Raw genomic sequence first — 21,760 nt, forward strand, 5'->3', positions numbered from 1 at the left:
GATGACAATAAATCTTTTTTATAGTTGTATTTTGATTTAATATAAATGGAGGTTATCATAATGCAATCGAGGGTTTTCCGCTTCATGGAAATGCCCGAGTACTTGCGATTGCGGGGTCCAGTCTAGATCATCTCGACGTTTGAGTATACAACCTATAATCACAATATGCGGAATGAATACTAATGATCCAGACTAGTGATTAAGAGAATATTATTGCACTTACAGAAAATCTCTTTCGTAAGTTCGTTCGTGGTCGTTTTTGTCTTTGTGTGTAAGTATTTCAAGGTAAATTTTCTATTGAAAAATGAAATGCAGTGAATCTTAAACATCACGAGTAAATTCACGCTGTGACAGGTCATGCGACGTGTCTAAAAATAAATTAAATCGTGCATCATCTAGAATCGTATGATGTTACCAGGTCGAGCACAATCTATTGATTTAGCTATATAACTTTATAAAGCTAATTGTAATAGCTTGATTTAGCTATTTCAAATCTTTTGTCAAATTAATTTCTAAAAGCATAGATGTCGAATTTCACTAAGTGAATATATTTCATCCTTGAACAGGTTGGGAACACTTCCCTGCAGCGATATATTCTCGCTAAAACGCGATTATCCCTCTCTAGCGAGAGTAAATATATCCCGTACAACCGAGAAAAACACCCGTGGAGTACATCTCTTCGTGTTTCACGTGAAAAGAAGAAAAAGTGCTAAAATGTCTGATCAATACTCACAATGTGCATTGGATTTCAGACTGCTTCCCTCTTACGCAGCAACTTTGATATGCATTTTCTTGACTATGTTGTCAATTTTATAGAAACAATTCGCATCATGTTGAGTGTGTGTTGCACTTATTCAGTGTCGCACGGGATTTGTCATTATTTTCATTAAAGACACCGAAACACCTGTTTATGGTAATGTTTATTTCTCGCTAAAGAGGGATAATCGCATTTTAGCGAGAATATCTCGCTATAGTGGAAGTGTTCTCAACCTGTTGAAGTCAGTACAACACACTGTAAACCAAAAATAATTCTTAAACTACGTCCCTTAGGGAGCATTTTGATTCACAATTGTCAAATGTTTAGGATTATTAAGTTGTTGAGCAACAGTTATCCAGTCTTCAGAATAGAAATAAGTCAATAAGAATCAACAGAATAATGGATTGGCAATCACTTGAATCATGTTGCACATTGTAAAGTCCACCATACTTTTCTATGCTTCAATGCACACAGCAGAGCTGTTTACTTGTACGGATTGTCCACGGATTTTACAGTCAAAATACGCTCCACAGATTCACATTGAAAAACTATGATTTTCCACGAATCTAGGGAAAAAAAATCAGTTTCTGAAATTTGCCGATCGGTATGATAAAGAAACTTGTGAATTTAAACTGGTTTCCCGCAATCTGAACACTGAGGAGAGAAGCTAGGTCAATAGGGAACCAGTTTAGTCAATTGAAGTTACCATTGTTTAAATCGCACCATCAGACCTGTGATTCTTCCGTTGGAAGACAAAATCTCCCGAATTTGAGCCCCCCTTCCGTTCCGTCCGTTAAAATGTAAAATCTTCCGTCATTTCAAATTTTCAACAACAAAAATTTTCTGAGCGCCATTTTTCGATATTGATAAGGAAAACCCCCCAGGTAATTGAAGACCTACAGAAGACTTACAAAAATATAGGCTATTTACATCAAAACTAATATGATTTTCTCATTAAGCATGTCTCAAATATCTAATTTAAACAAAAAAGTTTGATAAAAATAAGTTTTAAAGTGTATTTTCATTAGTATAAATGTCATACTTGCAAATCACTGTTCAATTAATAATCATTTCTTGTATATTTTCTTTGTTAAAAGATCAGAAAAATGTTTCAAAATTGTATATATTAAAAAGTCAAACAAATGATTATCAATTGAACAGCTGATTTGTAGAGATATATTTATGTGATTTATCGCTCTTGTGCTAGGTCGTCTAATAGAAAAAATTTGTTCCCCATACCAAGCTTTATAAATACACTTTAAAATTTATTTTTATCAAAATTGTTTGTGTTTATTTTATATTTGAGACATGCTTAATCAGAAAATCATATTAGTTTTGATGTATATAGCCCAAATTTTTGTAGGTCTTCTGTAAGTCTTTCGTAGGTCTTCAATTACCCGTAGGTCTTCAATTAGGTATGCCCAAAAAAGCATGGATGATGAATGTCAGATTGATGAGAATGCAAATGAAACATCAAATCCCATTCAGAGGTTCAAAACAAGAAAAAAATATGCCCTAATTTTAAGGACTCATACAGAGTGCTTTGGTCATGTCTCCAACAATCGAAGGAAGCAGATCACATTGCAGTGTGTGCAAAAATGACTGTACAGACACGTTCAGAGTAAACAACATAAAGACCTATTGAAGCTGAAAGTGTCTAATAAGTCAATGACAAGATTCATGAAACTAGTAAAGTAAATGTTTGTTTAATTCAATATGGTATATATATTTTTGTTCCATTTTTTATCAAGTTCAAATTATTTTGAAATTAAGGGATAAATGGTATGGATGTAGAGAATTTGATTAAAATGAAATGTATAGAAGTGAACAAAGAGCAAGGTCAAAATTAATACAACAGGCAACCTTCTACAAGGAGAGAACCTCATGGACTATAAAATGCTATGGTATAAAATATGACAAATTTAAAGAATGATGAAAAACCATGATAATTACACATTACTACAAATGTAAAATACAAAAGCAACTGTAAACAGCAACATCCTATTTATATGACAACACAGAGTTATTCATATAGAAAAGGGTTTAACAATCAGTGTAGCACTTTTTATTATATTCAACTTTTATACTGACAAAGTGCTCAAAATACTGACAACTTGGTTCTAGAATACTGACATCAGTCAGACGGGGTAAACAGGTCTGACACAGGGTAGTGGAAAGTTAACAACACGAAAGAAATTCTCTTTTCATGAGAAATCTTAAAATGACCTGGTATTGTTATGAACTCTAATACGCGGGTTTCGAGATACGTCCGAGTTATTTCCCTTCGAAGAACTCTTGCACACAGTAAGGTGCAAAACCACTTGTTTACATTGTTGGAGTGGGACAAATACTCATCACTGCATAAGTGAATGTGCTCGGTAAGTTTCTAATACGCAGTTTTATCACCCGAATTCAAATGATACACTAATCAAGTATATGATAAGTATCCAGGGAATAATTAATTTAGTACTGGTACATGAAATTCTTATTATATCACGTTATTTTGTTGATCGTACTTATCATATCCAGTACATTACTTGCAAATATGACATTGCTTTTACGTTTCCAATTTAGTAAAACATTTCTTTCGATAATATTTTGTATTTCCTACATTAACATTTAAAGAGAAGCCTCTTTTAACACTTTGTATCATCTTCCACACTGACTGTAGGTACACTCTGTCCCACTTAGGCTATCAAAGTTCCACTAAATGCACCTCCTACACAGAAGAGTTCTTATCTCGAAACTTGCGTATTAGAATAGTGTTGTGGTTAGTTAAAAATATAAACACATTCAAAAATTATTATGCAACTTTTTGGCTTTACTACTGCACTTTAGAAATTCAATCTAAGATAGCTTAATCAAGCTATTTCAAATAACTTTATAAAGCTATATAGCTTAATAAAGAGAGTCTATATACTGTAGTTAATTCAAGAGATTGTGCTGGACCGGTTAAAATAGAATATTTACATACAAATGAAAACTGAATAAATAAATAAAAAAGCAAAAACAAATGCAAACTAGCACTAAAATTTGAAGGCTGAAAAAAAAAACCAGACATGGAGAAAAAAAACCTCAGAACATCTACATATCTAAATTATCGAGTGTTACGTTTAGCAATAAAATGGTCTGTTCTGAAGTAGAGTCAAGACTGAACTCTTGACTCTTGTTGAGAACTAACCTTTTTCTATTGCTACATTTGATACTTGATTGTTCCAGTATGTAGATGTTCTGTGTTATCTCAGCCTAGTTCAGTTTTAGTGCTAGTTTGCATTTGTCTTTTATTTTATTTTTGTTATTATTTCTATGTAAATATTCTATCACCCTGAAGAAGAAACAAGTTGTCCACAAAATCTGACAATTCATATTGTTCGTGCTGTTGGTTATTAGCACAGAGAAATTCACTATACATGGATACCCACTACCACCCCTACCTGGGGTTGAACTCGTGGCCTATGGAACCTAATCTCCTAGCAGTGTGTGATTGTGCTAGACTGCTAGAAGAAACTAATTTTAGTTTAATTGGGGTAATTCAAGCCAAGGCCCACCAATAATCTTTAACATTACAATTGTGCATCAGATGCTGTTTACAACATGTATTACAGTACTTTTTAGCTCACCTGAGCTAAAAGCTTGTGAGCTTTTCTGATCACCTGTTGTCCGTCATCTGTTCATTTATCTGTCCGTTTGTAAACTTTTCACATTTTTGACTTCCTCTCCAGAATTGCTGGACCAATTTCAACCAAACCTGGCAGAAAGCATCCTTGGGTGAAGGTCTTTCAAGTCTGTTCAAATGAAGGACCATGCCCCCTTCAGAGGGGAGATAATCACAAAAATAGGGTCGGGTCATTTAGAAAATATTTTTCTCAATAACCACTGGACAAGAAGAGCATATTCATATGAAAGCTCCCTGCCAATGTGCAGATTTAAGTTTGTTAAAACTATGGCCCTCGGGGGTAGGGTGGGGCCACTCTAGGGGATTAAAGTTTTACATGCAAATATGTAGGTTGAATCGTTGAAAATCTTCTCAAGAACCATTGGGCCAGAAAAGTTTACATTTACATGAAAGCTTCCTGTCATAGTGCAAATTCATGTTTGTGAAAATCATACCCCCCCCCCCCCCCCCCCCCCCCATTGTTTACACATATATAGATTGCTCAATAGAAAATACCATGTTTAAAACAAATGTCTTGTAAATTGAAAAATCTGCTTGAAATGATACTTCATTTACTAGTATATTAACCTATTCAAACATAAACAAGACTTGAGCTTTTTTTTTTACATGACAAAGAATTGTGAGCTCTGTATCTCTCTTGAAAATTGACATTAAAATTTTTGCTGACCATTAGCAATACCTTAGTCAAGCATTGTAAACATTAGAAATGGACATATAAAATTTGAAAATTTTCAGCTCAAATTGTGTCCATGCCCCTTTAAAGTCCCCTATGATGGTGGATGGGGAAAATGTGCAATAAAACACAAAACTTGCAATTTATTGGGGAGTGTATATATAATTTATATTGAAGTCTTAGAATTATTAATGGGTCTTTCTGTTACAGACAGTAACTTTCACACAACAATGTATTCAGAGGAGGATGATCTTGTTGGTGAACAGTTCTCTGCATTTTCGGAGAAGAATGTGAGATTAGGTAAAGCAAAAATCTGGCGTTATCAGTTTATGTGCAGCATTAATATGATATAATGTTTCCATTGTGAAAAAGGAAAAAAGTTGGAATGGTCAAAAAATGTTTTTAAATTGTAACCCTAGTTCAACTTTGTTTTTGAAATAATTTAAATGTATGTACATTTACTTGTGTATAAAAAAAATGATAATTTGTCTGCTGGAGGAGTTTGGCATGAGAACGTATATATTTTTGGATCTGACAGTGGACTATATAGTGTGTCAATGAATGAGAGTGTTTTGATTTGTCTTTTACAGGTTTTATACGGAAAGTATATGGAATTCTTTTGTGTCAAATAGTTGTAACCATTTTGGTAATGGTTATGTTCATGTACATGTAAGTATAAATGTATTAATACATGTTTAAAGAAAGTCAATGAATTGTGTTGGCAATGGTAATATCAATTGTGTCAAAAGAGAGTTACCTAAGAAATTTTTCTCTGTATATTTTATGCAGAACCATTTTTTTCAAAAGCTCCTGGTAAAGTCAATTTTTTTTCAATGAACACCATTGATTTTAGAAACATCAGCAACTGCTGTCATAGTTTGAAATAATCTTATGATGAATTTTTGCAAAAATATAAAAATTATATCACAAAGTAAATTTTTTCATTAAAAATGAAAATATATAAAGATTATGTAATAGGAATTTAAAGATTGTAATAAAATTGTCATATCTCTAAAATTATTTGTAGATACTGTAAACATTTTTGAGATCATTTTATTTGATCAAAATTGACACAGAAGTGATCTAGTAGGAACAAAGTACATGAAATGTGAAGTTAATGAGCAAAGAAATATTTTAAAGATTAAAATGATGTTTTTTAGTGTTTGAGAAAAAGGAATATATTCCATGTATAATTTTGGCTCGGCAAAAATATTATTCTGGTGTACTACAATATAATCCTAACAATATTGTATTACAATACATTTCTTCACATTGACTTTCAAACATTTTCCTGTTATAGACAAATGATTGACTCTCTTTAAAGTTAAAACATTTCACACAAAATTTACCATTCATAGTTGAAATTATATTTTTGTTTTTCTTAAGAGAATTCTCTTCATTGAAGACGAAAAGTTGAATGTAGATTTTCTTTATTTTGGTTGATTGTAAATGGGACATTATAGATTACGAATACCCAGTAAGTGTCTCGAGGATGGTCTCTATCGTATGCTAAACAAACTGAACAAGTAGATGCAAAGAAATATGTCCCACTGCAGACTACTTGTTTTCAAGAATGGAGCTCCACATGCTGGTTCTGATTGGTTGAGGGAATATACAGTCCAAATAACAAAATATTTAGTCTGATTGGTTGAGGGAATATACAGTCCAAATAACAAAATATTTAGTCTGATTGGTTGAGGGAATATACAGTCCAAATAACAAAATATTTAGTCTGATTGGTTGAGGGAATATACAGTCCAAATAACAAAATATTTAGGCCAGATTAAAGATTTTGTGACAGAGGTAGACAGAAGCATGGACAGATTTTATGTCTGTGCTTTTACAAAAAGAAATTAGGGGAAAAATTGTATAAGAAGATGAAAGTTTATTTTAAACATTATATAGATTATATGTAATGAATATGATTGAGAGAATATTAAGGTTGTGAGACATGAATTATTCCTAGACAGTAAGTATAGGATTTCTTTTATCTTTGTAGAGAACCCGTGAAAGAATATTCACAAGCAAATCCCTGGATATGGTATACAGCATTGTAAGTATATTTTCTTCTGTTACGAAACTTAATTATTTTCATGCCCCCTTTGAATAATCTTCACAAGTCAAGGGTTATTGATTTGTTACCTTGCACTAAGTAGTGCAAGGTAACGAATCAATAACCCTTGACTTGTGAAAATGCCTTTGAATAAAAGGGGTATATTGTTTTGAACCCTTTACTTGACAGTTACCAAACTTGGTACAGTTGTTGCCCCTAGAGAGTAGCTGATTCCTATTTATTTTCAGGTTAAAGTCAAACTAGACATAGAAACATATTGTCCACTCAGTATCTTGAGAATGCTCATTTTGATAGACATTGAAACTTTGAACACATGTTTGTTTCCCCTAAGAAAGAAATGTTCCCAGTTCATTTTGAGGTCAGAAAGTTCAAGGGTCAAAATGGACATAAGATATTGCCTGCTCAATGTCGAAAGAACTCTTTTACAGTTACCTATCTCTGTGCAGTGGTTGTCCTTAAAGAGTAGATGATCCCTCTTGATTTTCAGGTCTCAAGGTCAAGGGTCAGTCTGTTGGTTGGTAGACCAAGTTTTGTCTGTTCAATATCTAAACCATTTGTTTGAAAGTTACCATACACTCAGTTCTATGTAGAATAAAGCACAAAGCTTGCAATGCATTTTAATGGGAGCGATACTTATAAACAACAGAATGCTTTTGCGGATTATGTAAAAAAAAATTCTGCAATGCTAGCTACCTTCATCACCTGATGAAACAACAAAGAAAGACATTTGATTGTTTATATTTATATTTTTATCATTGTTTTGAAAAATAAACTAAATTAAAGTGCTAAGATATCATATTGTTGACCCATTCGTTGCGTTAAATGGAACAGCCAATGCACCCTTTGACCTTGATGACGCTCCATATGTGGTAATGATTACGCAAACAGATGATACTAAAAAACTGGATCGAACTAGTTTGCAACAAACATACATTCATTGTCGCAGATGAAAGCAATGTCAATTTCAATGGAAATATAAGAGAAAAGATTCAGTGAATGTAAATATATTGGAATGAAGTGTTCATTCTTGCTTGGGTGTAAAGATAAACATGATGTAAATGCAGTGCCCGTATGTTGACAAGCTGAGTGTGATACCGTGTAAATGCAGTGCCCGTATGTTGACGAGCTGAGTGTGATACCGTGTAAATGCAGTGCCCGTATGTTGACGAGCTGAGTGTGATACCGTGTAAATGCAGTGCCCGTATGTTGACAAGCTGAGTGTGATACCGCTATGCTTTTTGTTATTACAGTGCCGTGACCTTTGTGACCCTGATTGTACTGGCTTGCTGTGAAAATGTCAGACGGACATTTCCAATGAACATGATTTTCCTTGGTATTTTTGTAAGTTTAAGTATGGTTTTGTGCAGTTTAATTATGCAGTTTTCACAGAATTAATGTAGTACCCATATTATCAATTACATGTTAGGCCACCTGAGTGATCTCTTGCTATCTAAGCTTGTCTAAAGATTGTTGTAAACTCCCAACTCCCAAACATTTTCAACTTCTGTTGAAATTCATGTACAATGCCCTCCCCCTCCACCACCACCACCACCACCATATGACATTCAATATTTTGAAATGAATTATACTTAATTTTGATGATACTTTGAGGTGATGTATATACAACTTTCTTAAATATCCTACTTTGTTGGACTTTTCCAGGATTTTTAAAATGTTGATGAAAGAAGTATAATATATTTGATATCATTTTATAGAACAACTTCATGACCAAGATTCATGTTGTTGCTACATAAGACCTTTAAAATTGTGGAATATTTAGAAATCTGTATTTTTATTGCTATACAAATATTGTGAAATCTGTGGCGTTTGGGTCTGGGAATCAGATTCCATAGTTGGGCTGTATGGATCATATGTAGAAGAGAGTTAGGTCATACTTAGCACAAAGGTCGCTGGTAACCAGACAATGAGTCATGGCCTTGGACTTATGTCATTTGGTTCATTCAAGGTTATTAGTAAAAAACAAGTTAAAAATAAGGGTATAAAGTATTGAAGAAACATTAGAAACTGATGTAATGTTGTCACTTTTGACATCCTGGTCTCAGAATTAAAAATATTCTAATGGCAACATCAACACTTGTAATCAGTAAGTTTAAGATATATGATACTTAATGACTGTCAAGGTCCATGGACCTTGTTTATAGTACTGGTATTTCATTTTCTTCGAAGGATTTGTGTATAGTGTACATTTTTGTATATTTAGAATATTAAATGATATGAAAATATACTTTTTTTTAAAAGTACATGTATGTAAATGGATAATCTGACAGCTTGGAAACTTATAATTCAATAAAAACTACAGTTGAACTCTGAACTCGTGTAATGAAGCAGTCAGGTAACATTAGTGTTGTACCGATGTAACACACCAAAGAAAACTGTTATGGATGAAAACTGGAGAATATGGACAATGATATTTTGAAATTGAAAACTTTATTTAGTGAAAAATTCAGTTTTAGCTGAATGTCTCCTTGGAAAAAATGAAAACCCCTGCAAGACTCAAACTCATGATATAGTGATTAGCAGCCTGACTTGTAAGTCACTGAGGTGGATTAAGCAATAAAATTTAAAGGTTCAAGAAGAATTCTAATGATATCAATTTTTAGTTTGTGTTTAGAAATAGATTTGGCCATTATGATGATGAGCAATTTATCCTTAAACACGACCGACTGTAGTATTTTCACTGCTTCCTTTGATTCAGATTAAGTAAAGCGTTAGAGAAAGCTGTATAAATATTCAAATATGTCATTCTATATTTGTAGACCCTCTTTGAATCCATCTTGCTTGGAGCAGTTACCAGGTATTTACATATAGTTTGTGTAAATTGTTTCTTAAAGGTGAAGCACAATATGAATGTTATTTTTGAAGTAACTCCTGACTGCCACATACAATGTGCTGTTTTTTCAGTCACTACGATGAGGTGTCTGTTCTGCTGGCTGTTGGTATCACTGCGGTGAGCACTGCATCTATTTACTTCTGGGATCTGTAAATACCATTAACAAATTTAAAGTTTACTAAGGGAAGAAATGTCTGTTTGTATTGTGGGAGTATGAAAAATATTGGAAGCATGGGACAAGTGCCCAAAATTTCTAATGTTTATACATTCACCATAATGGAAAGAAATTCAATATTTATTCCTTATATTCATATTTTTTAAAAACTTTATTGTATATACATGTAGGTATAGGTCGATCTGAAAACATGAGTTATCTTTCCTTTTCCTATTGAACTTGCACAATTTAGTTTAAGACTTCTGGGTAGTGTATTTTGAGCAATGTCACATCATTATCATCAGCACAGAATGCTGCAAAGATATTGCTGTATTTGCAGCAACCACGCTAACAAATATGTTCACTGTAAAACAAGAACGATGCACAGGTTTCCTTCATATAAAAGAAACATTGTATGTAATTAATAGAATATGAATGTTCTCATAAAAGGAGGAGAGTCCACCCCCCCCCCCCCCCCCCCCCCATGATGTTGCGTGTTTCATGGCTGAAATTAGTCTATATCATATATTGCATAAATCCTCACAACCTTTACTCTGGTCCTTTTAGAGTCCCATGTTTTAGCACAGTCAGACTTATAAAATGTCAGAGGTCGCTTGTTCAATATTAATGTTCAGCGATATAAGTTCTGACAAAAGATACGTCTAGGCATGTCAGACTGACACTTACTGTTTCTGGAAATGTCCATCTCCTTCAACTGGTGAGTAACCCTTAACACAACCTGTATAAATGAGAGACAAAAAACTAATTTCCAGCTGACTATTGGAGAAATTTGACATTGTGCTACCATGTCTTGACATATTTATGCTACAATTTCAAGAATTTGCTTGTTTTCTATTTTCTGTGCCAAAAATTTCATAAACATGTCTGTCCCTGAAACTCAATGGAAGATATGGCTTCCCAACTTGCATCTAAAGGGGAAAAGAAGCTAGGTACAGAGACGTCAAAAGCAAGGGGGTTCAAACTTATTCATTCCCCCAAAGAGTACTTCTGAGATTGGCACAATATTTGGAAACAAGTGAATGTCCATTTTCTGATTCTATTGTAAAAATTCTTGATCAGGTAAAATTTTACTAAGCCAAATACCATTATTTATAGCATCTGACACTTGTTTCAGAGACATTTTTTTGTTCAGAAAAATCACACCCCTGACTCAATCAAGAAGTTCTTTTTTGGTTTCCAATGTTTCCTTGCGTTCTCGTAGAAAAAAATTTCAACATTTTGATTAACCAGTTTTTGATTTCAGCATCCATACTTGATATAACAAGAAAAACAAGATACTGAAATATCGTGCAGCATGATTGAAGTTGTCATATGCCCACTAAATATTAGAATACAAAGAGAGATAACTCATGTTTTTGAACAGTTCTATAGGCTTTAAGGATATCATTTATTTGTAGGGTGTGTGCTTTGGATTGACTGTCTTTGCTTTCCAAACAAAAGTGAGTAAAATTCAAAAGTACCATTCATTGTTGTGAAAGATAAAGAAATATTCAAATATAACTATAAACATTTCACTCCACCAATTTGATAATTGAATAATATTTATTATACCCCATGCAAAGAAGTTGCAGAGGGTATAATGTTTTTGACCCGTCTGTCAGTCAGTCCCTTTCTTGTCAGTGCAATTCCTCCGAGACCGCTTAACAGAATTTCATGAAACTTTGTAGATAATAAGGACACAATGTGTAAATGTGCATATTCCCAGGAAATTCTGATTTCTGTACATTCTTTGGGAATAATGCCCCTTTTGAACGTACAATTTCGAGACCGTCTGTCCTGTTATTGTCAGTGCAACTCCTCTGAGACCGCTCAACAGAATTTCGTGAAACTATGTAGTTAATAAGGACACTGTAGATGTGCATATTCCCAGGAAATTCTGATTCTATAAATTTTCTGGGAATTATGCCCCTTTTGAACTTAGAATTTCGAGCCTGTCTGTCCTGTTCTTGTCAGCGCAACTCCTCTGAGTCTCCTTAACAGAATTTCGTGAAAATTTGTAGTTAATATGGTCACACTGTATAGATGTGCATATTCCCAAGAAATTCTGATTCAATAATTTTTCTGGGAGCTATGCCCCTTTTGAACTTAGAATTTCGAGCCTGTCTGTCCTGTTGTTGCAGTAATGCATAGCATAACCATGCATTATGTGAGGCATTGTCAAGCAATGTTGGAGCGCGAGGTATTTTAGCTTGCTCAATTTTGTTTTCTTTCATTAAACTTGTTACAGCACTTACGGAAATCTTAAAAAATCATTGGAATAAATTTGTTACACAGTTCACCTGCCCAATAAGGATTTCCATTTCACACCCTGGATGACTCAATATTGTGTCCCAAATTGACATAACAGCACATTGAATGTCTGATAGACAAAGTAACATTCAACAAATGCTTCTATCAAATAAGTCTATGCAGATTGTTCTTCTAATGTATGTGATATTATCCATGTATTATTTCAATTTTGTTCAGTTTTATGCTTTAATTGATTAGATATGAGATTCATTATGGCTAGTCTGTATCTGTGACATAGCTGTGTATTTTCTGATGCTTTTTTGGTGTTGATTTTTTAGTATGACTTCACAATGTGGGGAGGACTTCTGTTTGTGTTTCTTATCATCCTTATCCTGTTTGGACTCTTTGCAGCAATATTTCACAACAAGGTAAGCTTACAATCAAAATCCCTGTGATTCCTGGACTTCACTAAATAGTTTTGTAGTGAAGGTTTATAGAATACTAATAGGATAGCAGAACAAATGAGAAAGTATGAAATTTTCTTAATACACAGTGATTGCTTTTCAAATACAGAGTGTATGTTTGGAAATTCTGACATTATTGATGTCCATTCCAGATTTTGTCTGTTGTCTATGCCAGTCTGGGAGCTCTGTTGTTTTCTTTCGTAAGTATTGTGGTTTGTTTTGTGTCAGAAGAAGCTTCAAAATGATTATCTAGGCATCTGCTCTAGATTCTTTTATTATTTGTGAGCAATTTGTGTTAATTTGCATGATGCCTCCATAGCGATATCAAAATGCATGTTCTTATTTATCTGTCACTAATTACGGTAACATGTGCATAAATTTTAAAGTTGTAAGAATATATTAACAGTTCTTATTTTACAATCTTAAAAGGTACTGATGGATTCAATACCATCACAACACAAGGAATTTGCAGTATACATTTTATTTTTCACATATAAAAATGAATACAGATTAAATTTGTGATCTGATAATATAAGTTTATAAACAGAAATCATGTAAATAAGAAAACTAACGGACTTTGGGTATTTCAGTATTTGGTGTTCGACACTCAGCTGATGTTGGGAGGTAAACATAAATACAGCTTGTCCCCTGAGGAATACATCTTTGCTGCTCTCAACCTGTACCTGGACATTGTCAACCTATTCCTCTTCATCTTGTCCATCATTGGCAATGCTCGAAATTAGGTCAGAGGTCAAAGGATAGTGCAATGAGGTCATATACTGTATGTATACTTACCGGGTATTCTTGTGGGATTCATACATTAGCACCATCGGTAGATGATGCAAGAGTGCTAATTTATGGCTGTGCTACAGTATAAGAATTTCTATCTAGTCTCTATCATTATCATGCATAATAGAAATGCTAGATCCTGCCTATGCCAAACAGTGCATCATCTCCCATTTTACCAAATTTTAAATATAAGTGCACATACAGAAAATGGACTTTGGTAATGGACCATTTGTTGTTTCGTACCTCTGTTAAAGCTTTGAATCATTTGAGTTTTCGTTTTAGCAAAATATGTTTTGCTACATTCTTGTCATTCAAACAAGTTCAGTTGGTGAAGAGTTGTGTTTTAATTTCTAGTCTTTTTTTGGATTTCAGTTTACAAATGTGTCTGTGTGAATTGAATTTATCACTATTAAGATGTTCTGCCATGGAATGTGTATGTAAACAAAATGTAAACATCATTTTCAAAAAAGCCTATATCAGAACCTAGTTTCTAAGTACATGTAATTTGAAACAGAATAAGTTCTTGTATAAATGTAAGTATGGATTTTGTATGAAGCCGCAGTTGCAACATGAATAGTTTATATTTTGCTGATGTATGAAAAAACCCACCCGCTGTGGGTCCATATAAAACAAGAACACATAATCATATTTAAAACTCTGTAAACAATGTGAATTGCTGTAACTTAATCTTAGTTTGTATTTGAATGTAAGTTATTCTCGATTTTTCATTATTTTGATGATTGCAAGCCATGTACAGGAAATAAAATACTTTGTCATTTAACAGTTAGAAAGAGCATACCCGAAAATGGTTTAGCCGTTTTTGTATAAACTTTTATCAAAGTTTTAAGTTACACATGTTTATTGAATTAGTTTTGTTTTGCACAACAAAAAGGGGTGTGGATCAAAAGGAATGTGGGTCCAAATGTCAAGTGCCTGTGGGCAAATTGAACTTAAAATTCTGACAAAACATGTAGAAATGTTTTTCCCCATATTAATTTCATTCAGGCCCAAGACCCAGACTGAATGTCCCCTATACTAATAAATGATTCACTTCTGAATATTTGTTCCTTACCTCTGATTATCTGGCCAAGTTAATGCATAGTGATTACTAGGATATAGACATGTACCAAAATTGTTACACAGATCTTGTCCTCAAGGTGGAATTTCCATATCCCACATGAGTAAATGATGGAAGGATTATTTTTCCTCACATTGAAGTGCATTAATTCAGGAGCTTTGAGATTTAGAATCATCAAAATCCTCATTTAAACTTTAAAAATGCAAAAACAAATTAAACAGTTAGAAAGAGCATACCGAAAATAGTATAGCTTCTATGTATAAACTATAAAACCCAAGGCTGTCCCTCAAATTGAAATTCAAAGAAAACAATACAAAATATTTCACTTCCCCATGTAATTCAAGTAAATAGAAAATGCATGACGTCATAATCAATGATGTTGTAGTAGTCTAAGACGTATAATTCTCACGTGGCTGTCTCACACTAGTAAAGTCGGTCTCGCTCTGGTGATTGTGTGAGAAATAAGGTTCTTACCTAATCATGACTTCATCCATTTTGATGTCATAATTTCCAACAACATACTGCCTAACTATGTCCGAAGGCAGTCTTGGGGCTGGCAAAATGAATTTCGTAGTCATACCCATTCAATAACCATTTTTTGATGTGTCAGATGGCAAATTGGGCTTATAACTATAATAAATTTATACAAACCATGTTGGAACATTTTTGTCCTGATTTCATTCATAGAACATCTTTACAAATGACTGTCTATACTTGAGACTGATATGCATGTTCTGGGTTATGGTATGGAATGATAAACATCTATTGATTGTATAAAGTGTATTAATGATTGCTAAATACTCCCGCAAGCTAAATATTTATTTTATATACTTAATATTCTAAATGATTATTTGTAATTTAGAAGAGAATGCCATCATTTTCTTTGATAGATACATGTATTTTGTACAGTGGTATGAGTTGTAACACCAATACTTTATAAACAGACACGATGTGTATGGTAGAGACAGATTGCCAATTGTAACATGACATGGCATATTATGGAATTTGTTATAGTTTAGTTTTCAAATAGTTTAAAATCCTTGAAGATTTCTCTTGAAATGCTGAAATGTGTTGAATACATGTTCTGATTACTATTTCCCTTAATTGATGGTTTTGTTTTTTGATATTCTTTTTCTTTGTCATGATAAACAGCTGAAACTTTTTTTGTCTTTTCATGGCCACCATCTTTACACTTTTATTGCTCTGTATGTTTTAGCTTTATTGTTTGAATACCAGAAAAGTTCATACAGTGGTAAACTTGTCCGCTATGTGTCGTCAGCAATTTTTTTTCTTTTTACAATGCTACTCTTCAGATTGATTTATAGAAAACTAAACCACTTCAAAACGGTACTCCCAAGACTGATTTATATAAAATTGAAAGTATTTCAAAATGCAGCCTACTTCTCCTAGAGTGTTTGCCTTCAGTTAGACTTTGAAAAATTGAAGACGTGCATGATTCCTTGTATTCTAAATTTAATGAAGTACGAATATGCTTTGAAATTGTACGTCTATATAAATAAGCTATAAGCTTCTTAGATTTTGAATTCATGTGTTGTGGTTTTTATGATAATCGCCTTTCTGGCTTAGACTTTTTCTTTACAATCTTTTCTTCAAACTCCTAATTGTTTTGGATTAGTGCAATATTTTGTATGTCCATTTGAGCTTTAAGTGAATATTGATATTGGTAAGACATTAATTGTGCATTTATTTTCAGAAGGTTTTTTTTTTCTTCAGTGTGTCACTGTATTTTGATACCTATACTTTATATAAAATTGTATCTTGGTAAGTGTTTGTGGGGAGTGATACAGACTGTATATGTGTTGAAGATTAAATGTATGAGGTAAACCCTTCTAATGTGTAGAAAGTGAAGGTCTGTTGTTTCAGTGAATTAATAAAGTTTTGGATGAGGGTAGACAAACAGATCTAATTACACACAGGGGTTCAGGACGCTGTGGATTTTATGATTACGTGAATAGGAAGAAAATGCTGTGAAAATATTTGTACATTGGTGGGATGTGATTTGGCACTCTCTATGTGTATTTTTTCTGTTATATGTGGTATGGATTAAGTTTTGTTATTGGTAAATTGATAATAAAATGTTAATAAAATCCTTCTTGATGTTTTAAGAAATGTTTAATCACATAGAAGGGACAGATGTTCAGTCAATGAGAAATACAATGGAAAAAGTGGAGAAACCACACAAGTACTGAATACATACAATCAAGAACATTGTTGGTGGCTCTGTGGTTAAGTTAGGCTGACCTAAAACATAAAACTAGGCTGTGACTGTTTCTTCACTAAAGGATTGACATTTAGAAGTGAAAGTTGCAGGTCTTTCAGATGATGCCTGAAAAACAGAGGCCCCATGTTACAGAAGGCATGATAAGGAGCCCTCACTGCTGTGGCCCTGAGCACCATGCAGATGATTTACTTAGTCGAAATAGTACTGGATTCGTTGGAGACTTGTGTAGCATAACATTTTTACTGATGTGAAGAAATGACCCGGTTTCATTTCCCAATATTTAAAAATATCTCCAAAGTCTTGAAATTTTAACTCCAGGAGTTGGAAGAGAAAAATATTGTAAGATCAGATCAAGGACGAATTGATTCCCGTTGAATTTTTACAAGGCAGAGAAAGTATATAGTTGGAGTTTCAAAATGGCCCTTCTTGGGCATAGGCTGGTCCTGAAGAAGAAAAAAAGTAGTGATTCAGTATGTTATTGGTAAGGTCTAGACGAGCAGAGTTAGAATAGACCTTCACCCCCCCGGAAAGGGTCTCGAAAAATGAAAGTAGAGAGAAATTAGTTGTGTGGAGTTTGACGAGTAGAACTGGAAAATGATCCCTATCGCAAGGCATGGAAGTGGTCCCGAAAATTAATGTAAAGAGATAATAATAATGTAATTTGTCATTGAAGGAAAAAAAATAATGACACCCCTCCCCGGGCATGGGCCAGGTCCCGAAAAATAAAAGTAAAGAAAGAAGTGATTGTTGGAATTCTTGACATGCAGACTCCCCCACTGGGCGTGACTTCTGCAAAGAATCTGTAGTGGCTTTAAAGAAATGGTGTGCACATTCAATGATTTGACACATGACGTAACACCAGCCCCTCTTCCTCCCAGTGCTCCCACTGGACCAAAATTCCCTTTCGCCACTTTTTCGGGGTGCGGCGCGGCGCAAATAATCTCATGCTTTACAATTATTTCCATCATATTGTTAAATTACACTCAGTCTGATTTTAACATTTTGAATCAGTTACATTACTTAATCATATCCAGCTACCATACCTAAACACTTCTTTCTGAAATAGTAAGACGTTGATTTATTTAATAAATTTTATTAGGGAAATAAAAAATCAGATAATAAATCATATAAATATAAACTTCATGATGATACACCCCTCAGTGAAAACATGGTGTACATTGCCCGAAATGCAGATGTCACAAAACATCAAGCCCAATTTAGAGTCGTATCTCAACCAATCCCTATTAGAAGATTTTGCAATTTGGACAGAATGGAATGCAAGTTATATAAAATTTTATGAAGTAGCAACTATGAATTGGAGAGAGATAAAAAAGGGTAATTTCAAAAACAGATCTTTGTTTGCATTTTTAAAATTAAACAGTAGGCCAAACCCCTAGGTCATGGTCAAACATTTTTGGTACCAAATGAAAGGTCTTGCCACAAGGAATATACTTGTGAAATATGAAAGACGTAGCACTAACTAAAAATAAAGATCATTATTATTATTAAACGCTTCTTATTACTTTTGCTAAATCCCTTGAATTTCAGGTACCTTTCTTCATAAAGTTAACATGCAAACTATAGCCTCTTTCAAATATTGTATGTAGTGCAAACAACAAAGTTTTCGGATTGAAACTATATACATGTACAGTAAGAATTACTGTAAAACAGCATCTATTTATCAATTTCAAAACAAAATTCTGACGAACACAATAAAATCTATTGAAAGATTTGCACAAGTTGTTCAAACCTCAGGAGTATACATCAGGGCGACACATTAAAACTCTTTGTTTTCTTCTGAGATGAAAATTAAACTTTTTAATCTCGAACTCATCAATATACAACTACACAATGGATGAAAAGGTGAAGATAACGAACAGTGATAAATCTCATAACTCAGATAAGGAATACAAAATAGAGAGTTTGGCAAAAGCAGACCCCAGATCAGTCAAATATTTGTATATGTATATTTACATTTTCAATGTTTTGCCTTTGATATCTTTACAAATTGTAATGGTAGCCATTTGGAAGTGCATGGATATATAAAACACTAATTAAATTAGCAGAATTTCAAATATTGCACGAAATGATTTAATTTTTGCACGCATCAAATTAATTATTGCTCTCATCAACTCAATTAAAGCGCGCATCAATTATTGCGCAGAATTGAATTAATGCGCGCATTAATTGAATATGATGCTCATTCAGAATTGAAGATATTATTCATTATTTGAAGATATCTTTTAGTTGAATTGTTGCGCGCATCAAATGAATTGATGATATCTTTAAATAATTAAAGATTTCTTCAATTATTTGTAGTCTGTAGTATCTGTAGTCTGGTCCCCGCCCCGCCACCCCAGACTACGAGCCCTGTTCATGTTTACTGGTCACGTGACTCAATGACTCAGTTGATCAATGCATCGGAGGAAACAAAAATACAGCGGAAAATTTTCTCTTGTTTTTTATTTGTGCTTGCTCCCTTAAAATTGATTATCATTAACGTATGTCAAAATGTTGAATGCTTTTGACATACTTGTGTAAGTTTTCACCTCCACACGTGGTTTCCTGGGATGACACGATTTTGGGAGCCGGATTTTATGTATGTAAATAGAAAATATATCCTGTGTAAAAAGATATTTATTCCACTTATTCATAAAAGATCTTTTTTTGTATAACAAAAAATGTCAATTTCAATCGATCAAAAATCGTTTTAATGCCCCTTTAAGAAATAAATTTCATTTAAGCTCACCTGAGTTTAAAGCGCAAGTGAGCTGTTCGGCGTCCGTCCGTAAACTTTTAATATTTTTTACTTCTTCAAAATCACAGTGTTAATTTCAGCCAAACTTGCTACAATGCATGCCTTGGGTAAATAGGTTTCTAGTTTGTTGAAATGAAGTGCCAAATCTCCTTTTGATGTGGAGATAATTAAAAATTAGTCAAAATTTGTGGACTCTTTTAAACGTTTTCTCAAGAGATACAGGTCCACTTACAATCAAACTTGGCACAAATCATCCTTGGGTAAAGGAGATTTTAGTTTGTTGAAATGAAGGGCTATACTCCCTCTTAAGGGGATATATTCAAGAAAAGGCAAAAATAGAGTGGGGTCATTTAAAAATCTTCTCGTGAACTACTCAAAAAGTTTGAAATCTACATAAAAACTTCCTAAGATAGAGTAGATTCAAGTTTGTGCAAATCATGCCCCCCCCTCCCCCGGAGGTATGTTGAAGCCACAACCACAAGAGGGCATCAACGTTTTACATGGGTGTATATAGGAAAAATCTTCTCAAGAACAAGTCCAGTTCTGTTAATTCTATGGAGGATTATAAGCCCTCTTTGTCTCGGGGATTTGTTTCACTAATTGGCTCTAGTGAAGTTAAAACCTGTTCAGATTTTGAGAGATACTGGTGCTGCATTAACTTGGTTGTTAGAGATTGTTTTGCCTTTGTGTGAGCAGACTTCCATTGGTGGATCAGTTATTACAGGGTGCCGAGTTAGGCGTCATTGGTGTTTCCTCACTTAGAATTTATCTGAAATCTGTTGGAATTCCCATTGGCACGAATTGTGCTCCTTTGTTAGCTGACCTGTTTCTATATCCATAAGAAGCAGAATTTATTCAAAAACCTCTACGCGAGAAGAAAAAATCTCTCGCTGTGGTCTTCAATTCGACATTTAGATATATCAATGACGTTTTGTCTATTAACAATAACAGCTTTCATTCATATGTCGATTTGATATATCCCTGTGAGCTCGAAATAAAGGACACCATCGAGTCGTCCACTTCTGCTTCATACTTAGATATTTTATTGAAAGTAGACATTAATGGCAAACTGACAACTCGACTGTATGACAAACGGGATGATTTCAGCTTCTCCATCGTCAACTTCCCATATTTATGTATCAATATTCCATTATCACCTGCATATGGTGTTTATATATCTCAACTGATTCGATATGCAAGAGCTTGTTCTGGGTATAGTCAGTTTTTAAATCGAGGTAAGCTACTGACAAACAAGTTGATGGTACAGGGATTTCAACAGTCTCGATCAAGGTCAGCATTTCGCAATTTCTATGGTCATTATAACGATCTAGTTCGTCAATACAACCTCGCATTGGGTCAAATCTGTCTTTCATACCGATTGTTAAGCCGTTCTTGGCACACTGATTTTGACTGCGGATAACTCCGCTTACATGATCAGGATATAGGGCTCACGGCGGGTGTGACCGGTTAACAGGGGATGCTTGCTCCTCCTAGGCACCTGATTCCACCTCTGGTGTGTCCAGGGGTCCGTGTTTTCCCAATTATCTATTTTGTATTGCTTATGGGAGTTATGAGATTGATTATTGTTCGTTATCTTCGCCTTGCATTAATAACTGGACCAGTTATCATAGGTTGTCGACCTAATCTTCCTGTTCAAGGCGTTTTCTTGTTGCTAGGCGCCGATTTAACTGGTGGCAAAGGTATACCAGATCCTATAGTTTGTGAGAAAATCACTTCTAATGTCGCGTTCGATGAAAAAGACGACGACCTATATCCAGCATGTGCTGTTACTAGATCGATGACCAGAAGAAAAACAGTCGAGGCTGACCATGTTCAACGCTTCGACACGGCTGGTTCATCTCATGAAATTAACCTCAGTGACGCTTTCCTGTTTGGCCTTGATGGCAGTTCACATGAAAACAGACAACCATATACTAGTAACAGCGGGTCTCATCTGAAAACCAGTGACGATGATGGTCCCAATATACAGTTGG

General features: G+C 34.0%; 1 protein-coding gene across 4 annotated transcripts; it reads left to right on the forward strand.

The window, feature by feature from the left end:
* Window positions 1–133: 133 nt before the first annotated feature.
* LOC125646481 (protein lifeguard 1-like) lies at window positions 134–16,879 on the forward strand. 4 transcript variants are annotated; one of them, XM_048872805.2, is made up of 11 exons: window positions 134–271; window positions 5,317–5,406; window positions 5,697–5,775; window positions 7,106–7,159; window positions 8,431–8,521; window positions 9,958–9,995; window positions 10,103–10,148; window positions 11,604–11,645; window positions 12,774–12,863; window positions 13,052–13,099; window positions 13,490–16,879. In XM_048872805.2, exons 2-11 carry the CDS (start codon window positions 5,337–5,339, stop codon window positions 13,640–13,642), a joined length of 711 nt encoding a protein of 236 aa, XP_048728762.1. In that variant the 5' UTR covers window positions 134–271; window positions 5,317–5,336; the 3' UTR covers window positions 13,643–16,879. The 4 variants fall into 4 exon arrangements, with proteins under 4 accessions (XP_048728762.1, XP_048728763.1, XP_048728764.1 ...); XM_048872806.2 differs by having other exon boundaries at window positions 135–237; XM_048872807.2 differs by having other exon boundaries at window positions 181–285.
* Window positions 16,880–21,760: the final 4,881 nt, after the last annotated feature.

Source organism: Ostrea edulis, chromosome 6, assembly GCF_947568905.1.
Source record: "Ostrea edulis chromosome 6, xbOstEdul1.1, whole genome shotgun sequence".
In the NCBI taxonomy this organism is placed as follows: domain Eukaryota; kingdom Metazoa; phylum Mollusca; class Bivalvia; order Ostreida; family Ostreidae; genus Ostrea; species Ostrea edulis.

Excerpts from the sequence above, each read along its gene's own strand:
- LOC125646481 (XM_048872805.2), top strand. The coding sequence starts at position 5,337 with ATGTATTCAGAGGAGGATGATCTTGTTGGTGAACAGTTCTCTGCATTT. Across the intron at positions 5,407-5,696 it reads GGAGAAGAATGTGAGATTAG|GTTTTATACGGAAAGTATAT; the intron begins GTAAAGCAAAAA and ends TGTCTTTTACAG. Across the intron at positions 12,864-13,051 it reads CAGCAATATTTCACAACAAG|ATTTTGTCTGTTGTCTATGC; the intron begins GTAAGCTTACAA and ends TGTCCATTCCAG.